The sequence below is a fragment of the Ptychodera flava genome (genome assembly GCF_041260155.1).
Source record: "Ptychodera flava strain L36383 chromosome 23 unlocalized genomic scaffold, AS_Pfla_20210202 Scaffold_24__1_contigs__length_23054250_pilon, whole genome shotgun sequence".
In the NCBI taxonomy this organism is placed as follows: Eukaryota; Metazoa; Hemichordata; class Enteropneusta; family Ptychoderidae; genus Ptychodera; species Ptychodera flava.
In genome coordinates, this window is record NW_027248278.1 from 7,027,756 (window position 1) to 7,034,648 (window position 6,893).

Here is a 6,893-nt window from a genome sequence, read left to right on the forward strand (position 1 = left end):
TTATCCCAAATTAGTTCCAATCGTATTCTTTGAACCCATAAGCCACTCCCCACTGGTGAATACTAGAAGAAAATGACACCCCAAGCAACTTCACTAACCGTTTATTTCGCCATTGGGTCTCACAGCCAAAAATAATTGAATACAGAAAAAGTGATTACAATAAAGATGAATGAATTTGATTTATCCGACATACAAATCTACAGGTCAGGAAATAAAAAATCTGTTGGAAATGTAAAAATCTGAGTTTTCTTTTGAATACATGCAACAAAAACTCATCAAATAAAAAACGAAATATTTATCATCTGACGTTTTATGTTAACGACAACTCATTGACTTCAGAGTTATCAATGAAGCTCAACATTTCTTGCCCGTCTCCTTATGACGCAGCCGAGTGAATATGCAATGATCATTGACCATTCCTGAGCCCCCTTGGCATTCAAAACGTGACAGGTCAGAGGGTAAAGAACGCCCAGCCTGCTCATAGATGTCAACCTACTCCATGGTATCTCAATATTCACTTGAAACTACGAGGTGCCTGCTCTGCAAATAAGTTCAAAGTGAAAATTTGCCTGCAATCAATAATAATAGTCTATGCACCGCAACATTATCACCTACGACCACGTCCTCCCTATTTTTCCCATTAACTAAGGCGTCATTGTCGAGATAAAGGTAATTTGCCTTTTCTTACCTGACCGCCGAGGGCGCTGAAAATAAATGGTAGCCTACACGCTAATCTTGCATTTCAAACCCGGTCGCTTTGTTCATGCATATATATATATATATATATATATATATAATATATTATATATATATATATATATATATATATATATATATATATATATATATATATATATATATATATAATCAAAAACTACGGGAAACACGGAGTGAGTAATCATAAATTAAAAAAAAACACAGGTAGACACATAACATCACCTTTAGGCCAGAGGAAAAAAAATCTTGTTCATCGGATTTTTTGGACCAAGTTCCAGGAGCGGCGAGCGAAATTTTTTTTTTTTTTTTTTTTTTTTTTTTTAGGCCGAAGGTAAACGCGGTTCTCTGGCATTTTTGCACAGATGCAGACAAGGCAAGATAATTGTTTCCCTTTTTACCAGAAATATCTCAGACAAGAAACACTGATACTGGTAACTGAATTCAATACTATATTTCCCAACAATAACATAGGCCATTACATTCACAGTTAGTGTTTGCACAACATATTCTGTGTATTTCAACATTCTCTCAGAATAAAACTGAAATGTACAGCAAATCACTAAAATCCAACAATTCAGTATTGTCCTTTAATATTGTCCTGGTGGGACCTTGCATCTGAGTTTTTTCATTTTACTTTGGCCCCATGTTTTGGCCTCTTTACCACTGTCTCTACACATTTTACACAATGGTCTAACAACACTGTACTGTGATCGGAGTGAAGTTATATAGTCATCATTCAGAAGGCTGTCTTGTACTCCACAATAGAAACAGCAAGCTTCAAATGATACTGTTGTTGCACTGTAGTAAGTTGTTTCCATTGGACTGGTACAGGCTACAGCTTGGCGTACAACAACATCACTGTGGAATTCATGGTTGCATGGGAACAGGGGCTGGCCACAAATATAGCTGTTGTCCTCCTGAACTCTGATAAATGCCGCCATCTGTGAAAATGCAAAACAGGAAACTGGATCTGGGATCAGAAGACAACAAATACAAAATTTACCAAAATTATTTGCACGCATTTGCATAAATCTATGTTTTTATATGGATCTACTTGCACATACAGAAATAACACCTATAAAATAATACAGAAAGACTATTGTATCCCTTTAAATGCTCTGTTTTCTGAATAAAGTGCCCCTCAAATTTATGCAATACCTGAGATGTTGACAGCTTTGATGGTGCATACACACATCTGTTCCTGAGACACTCACTGCATCTGATGACAGCTCGGACTTTAACAGCAATCAGAAGTTTGTGGTTGCTCTTGTCAGTTGCTGACTGCAAAGTTTCATTCAGGCTTGGCCTGTGTTCATCTGTTGTATGTGCCCCATAAACCTGTAATATTATTTAAATGTGATATTTAAGAAAAAAAAGAGACTTGATATTTTATATATCTTGACAAGTTAATCAATTCTGGCATTCATAAAAGGAACATGTTTTCTTACAAAATGTGCATTCATTCAGAAAATGTATTTTTACCCATACAGTATCAGTAAATCAGCTCAAATAAAAAGAGTCATAAAAATTGTCACAGGTAGACTAAACATGTATATATACACCATCTCAGTTGTAGGGGGACAAATTCCTGGAACCAGGTGTACATATACAGACAATCCTAAAATACAATAAACAACAGATGTCACACACCTCAAAAAAAGGCTTGTAGTGGTCCCCAGTGTCATCTGGCATTGGATCATGGATCTGGCATGAAGTGTAATGTGGCAAATGCTTCTGCATCCATGCGTACCAGGTTTGCTGTACAATACCGGCACTGAGTACTGGAACATTTCTTCAGCTGGAAAGCATAGTGTGTACTTTTTCCATGAGTAGCAATAAAGTCTTGGAAACCAGTAGACTTTTTTATTTCATTACTAGTAGACTTTCTTGACAGTGAGTTATCCAAATACAGGTAGACTGGATCTAACATAGCATCCATTTTATCATCAGTTGCAGCATCATGTACACACAGAGGCTGGTCTTTGAGTTTCATCCGACTGAAACGCTGAGCTACTGTGGCTATTACTGGCTCAACTGACTCGCTGAATGCTTCTTTGAAGGCTGGACATCTTTCAGCAAGACTTCTTACTGCAGTAAGACAGGATTTATTTCTTACCATAGTTTCAAACTGCATGTTCATTCATGCTGCGCCGAGCTAGTGCAACATGCTGAATAGCCAAATTCAGTATTGAAATACATCTCTCTGCAGGATTAACCCAGCTATGGTGAGGTGTTGTCCGTAGAGCTATCAGCATGTCAACATCAATGCACATAAACAGGGCAGTAAGAGCCAATTTGACACTCTCATAGGTTACACGGTGATCAGGACCGCCATCTGTAAATATGGCTAGGATTTCATCACTCAGTTTTGTACCATCTGCTGATTTGGCACCGCGTAATATCTTGCAAAGTTCAGTTGCATGCCTGAGAGGTGTAGATGGTTGAAACACTTTATCCTTTGTTGTTACATGAATATTCCCTGTGAAAAAGCTATCACTAGCATTCTCTGGAATATTTGTCACCAGTGCTACTGATGGTACAAGTCCACCAACATGAAAATCATGATCTGCAGCAGCAAGTCTTGGACCAAACATTGGTGCAAGTACACGGTTATGACCACAGACACCAGTTGCAATGGGTAGGTTAGGTTCACCATGTGAGATGATTGATTTGTCATCCAAGCAACAAAATGTGGCACTGCTGCGGAATTTCACCAACATTTCCTTTAAATATCTGTACTGTGTGAACACATATTTTGAATCTGGATGATCCATTCGTGAAATTCTTGACTGTACTTTGAATTTGATGTTAAATCTGCCAGTATAGCGTAATGCAGTTGTTACTATCAGTTTTTTTCTTCATAGTAGTAACGTTCCGTCCACCATGTTACTAATCGTTCTTTAAAAGGGAGTTTATGTGTTGTACTCGCCTTGGCTGCCGAGAGGTACCTGGGGATCTTCAGTGTATTGACTACACGAGACGTTTAGAGTTCGTTGGTACTACATAGACTTTATTTCTCTGTAGACAAGCTTGACAGTTGCCATCGCCCAAGATACGCTTCTCCCATAGTCTAAATGTCTTGGGTCCACTGTGTTCCTCTCTCTCTATTCCAATCTAATCTCGAGCAACTCTCTCTCTATTCCAATCTAATCTTACTTGTATTGTTTTAGAATGGGATTTTAAACGTTATCTTTAAGGCGTGGCTTTGATCATACGATAGACATGAATTAAAGATAAAATGATACATCCAATCATAAACATCAATGCAGGTCTTGATCTTAAATTGACAGGTTTCCATTAATATGCAAACGTAATTGACTACCTTCATAATTCTTAATATAATTCAAATATATTCCAGACTTCCGTAAACATCCTCGTAAAACGTAATTAACGTTATTGTGCCTTTGTCTCAAATATGGTTTGTATGCATATCGACTTATAATTGAGATCTTGTTGTTTTAATTAACCATGTTACTGGTGTCGATGACCGCTAGGTTCATTAACCTTTGTCTGAGATAAAATATCTCTGTAACACTCTCCGTCTTTCAAGCAATGCGTCCCGCATTGTTATCCATAAACTATTTAAATTTTTAAAGTGTAAAGAAAGCAAACAGTCGTACATTTACAATAATTTGTAAAGTCTTAAGAAACGAAAAATTACATATCAAAGGTAATTCCTTGTTTACATCGAGTTTTAAATGGCATATACATGGCCATCCTCGCGACTCTGAAGAAAACGTACACATTTGTTTCATTTCCCTTACTTTGTCATCATCACATCGTCTTCCAATTATTACAATATCATTGATTCCTTATATTCAACTTAAATATTTTCTTACAACCTAATTGCGCATATTCGTCATTATATGAGGTAGAGTGGGATAATCGCCGATTTCTCATATTAGTTTCAGAGATTGACAGCTTAAATATTCCCGTCCTTTTCACCTCGTGTGGCTCCCTTCAGGGGGCATAATAATCATAAATTCCTCATTTATCCGTTTCTCTTCCTTTTTGTAGAACTTCTTAAGAAATAAAGAGTAGAACAACATCACAAAAGAATTCCGTGAGCTTAGTGATGCAAAAAGAACAGGCAACTTGAATCACAGCATCGTAATATGCATTCACTTTCTGTATAAATAATGCTCAAATCCAAAAATATCTCTGTTTCGTTATACCGATGCTCCAACAAATGCATCGTCACAATAACTTACATAAAATCATCTCTACGATATGAAGTTTCCTCATAACTTCATACACAAAAGTCACCTTTACTCATCGTGACTATATAAAATTCTCGTAAAACTCTTAAATCTCTTGAAAACTCGTCGTCTACATATACAAAAATGAACAAGACATTTTCCTATTTTCAAGTATTGTTTACACAGGCAATTAATCAATTGCTAAAGTGCGATTCAAATCTTAGAATAATTTCACAAGTAATATCATTGCTAAATGATAGCAGTAGTTAACATGAAACGGAGGTTAATTTCTGTTCGTAATACCATATGACACAGTCGGCTTGTATAAAAATGTATCTATATAATTCAACTGGTAGGATTACATCATACACACTCATTTACACTGGAGGCCTCATTTCATTCATACTCAGAATCAGTCATGTAAATCCATACCGTGATGAATTAAAATATGAATTTCGCATTTTGTTTTGTCAGTGATCACTGCCTATTCGCTCGCTGCGTGTTTAAAAGGAGTCTGAAGCGAACAGTCAACTCTTTATTGATTGGATGTAAGATTTTGAGAAATATAACCAGAAGAAAGACAATTCTTCATCGAATTCCAATTATTCCGATACAATTAACTAAATGCCTATAATAATAGTTCTTACCTTACATGTCATAAATCTATACCATATTTCACCAAATGAAAATATTGATGTCGACATCAAAAATACCCTATCACCGTAAAATAATTAAACAAAACATTTAAACATCGTAATAAGAACCAAATTGAATGTTCATTGTTAGATCATATTTTGTGTTCATCGAAAGTTCATTTGTAACTAGTGTTCGCAGAGTCCGTGATGCTTCACACTTCATTACGATACTCACAGGCTGCTTCACTGCAGAGGTTGGTGATTCTTGTACCTCGGATCGCTCCATTGTTCTTCGTTGTTCGATGTGCATTGATCAGTCAATTGATGTTTCAGCAGTCGGATTCTTCATAGTTATTTCGCATTGATTCATATTCGAGTTTTACTCAGCCAGTCGAATTCCAGAGATCATTTCGTCGTATTCAGCTCTTCTTGTCGTCATCGGTTTTGGTTACCAGTTCTCCGTCTTCGTGTAGTTTGCTCTGTACCCGGATTCTCCACCATGTTACTATCAGTATTTTTCTTCATTGTAGTAACTTCCGACCACCATGTTACTAATCGTTCTTTAAAGCCCCCACTCAATTATCAGATTTATCTAATATAAATATTATTTCCTTGATAAAATATTCAATGGAAAACAAAAGAATGACAAACTGTTAATGGGCTGTTGACACATTCGCTAATGCGAGAACCAGGGATTGAGAAGGGCGCCTTTAAAAGGGAGTTTATATGTTGTACTCGCCTTGGCTGCCGAGAGGTACCTGGGGATCTTCAGTGTATTGACTACACGAGACGTTTAGAGTTCGTTGGTACTACATAGACTTTATTTCTCTGTAGACAAGCTTGACAGTTGCCATCGCCCAAGATACGCTTCTCCCATAGTCTAAATGTCTTGGGTCCACTGTGTTCCTCTCTCTCTATTCCAATCTAATCTCGAGCAACTCTCTCTCTATTCCAATCTAATCTTACTTGTATTGTTTTAGAATGGGATTTTAAACGTTATCTTTAAGGCGTGGCTTTGATCATACGATAGACATGAATTAAAGATAAAATGATACATCCAATCATAAACATCAATGCAGGTCTTGATCTCAAATTGACAGGTTTCCATTAATATGCAAACGTAATTGACTACCTTCATAATTCTTAATATAATTCAAATATATTCCAGACTTCCGTAAACACCCTCGTAAAATGGAATTAGCGTATTGTGCGTTTGCCTAAAATATGGTTTGTATGCATATCGACTTATAATTGAGATCTTGTTGTTTTAATTAACCATGTTACTGGTGTCGATGACCGCTAGGTTCATTAACCTTTGTCTGAGATAAAATATCTCTGTAAC

At 36.5% G+C, this 6,893-nt stretch overlaps 1 protein-coding gene and 1 long non-coding RNA gene across 2 annotated transcripts; both read right to left on the reverse strand.

Moving 5' to 3' along the window:
• Positions 1-85: 85 nt before the first annotated feature.
• Positions 86-2,409, reverse strand: LOC139124512 (uncharacterized). The gene is made up of 3 exons (XM_070690654.1): positions 2,368-2,409; positions 1,876-2,055; positions 86-1,658 (listed from the first exon to the last, which is right to left on the reverse strand). Exons 1-3 carry the CDS (start codon positions 2,407-2,409, stop codon positions 1,305-1,307), a joined length of 576 nt encoding a protein of 191 aa, XP_070546755.1. The 3' UTR covers positions 86-1,304.
• Positions 2,410-3,706: 1,297 nt separating this feature from the next.
• Positions 3,707-6,889, reverse strand: LOC139124514 (uncharacterized). The gene is made up of 2 exons (XR_011549936.1): positions 6,260-6,889; positions 3,707-6,111 (listed from the first exon to the last, which is right to left on the reverse strand). It is a non-coding gene; the product is annotated as an uncharacterized lncRNA (long non-coding RNA).
• Between the last annotated feature and the right edge of the window lie 4 nt (positions 6,890-6,893).

Coding starts and splice junctions, on each gene's coding strand:
- LOC139124512 (XM_070690654.1), bottom strand. CDS start 2,409: ATGCCAGATGACACTGGGGACCACTACAAGCCTTTTTTTGAG. Junction 2,056..2,367: donor ACTACAAGCCTTTTTTTGAG/GTGTGTGACATC, acceptor ATAATATTACAG/GTTTATGGGGCACATACAAC. Junction 1,659..1,875: donor CAAAGCTGTCAACATCTCAG/GTATTGCATAAA, acceptor GCATTTTCACAG/ATGGCGGCATTTATCAGAGT.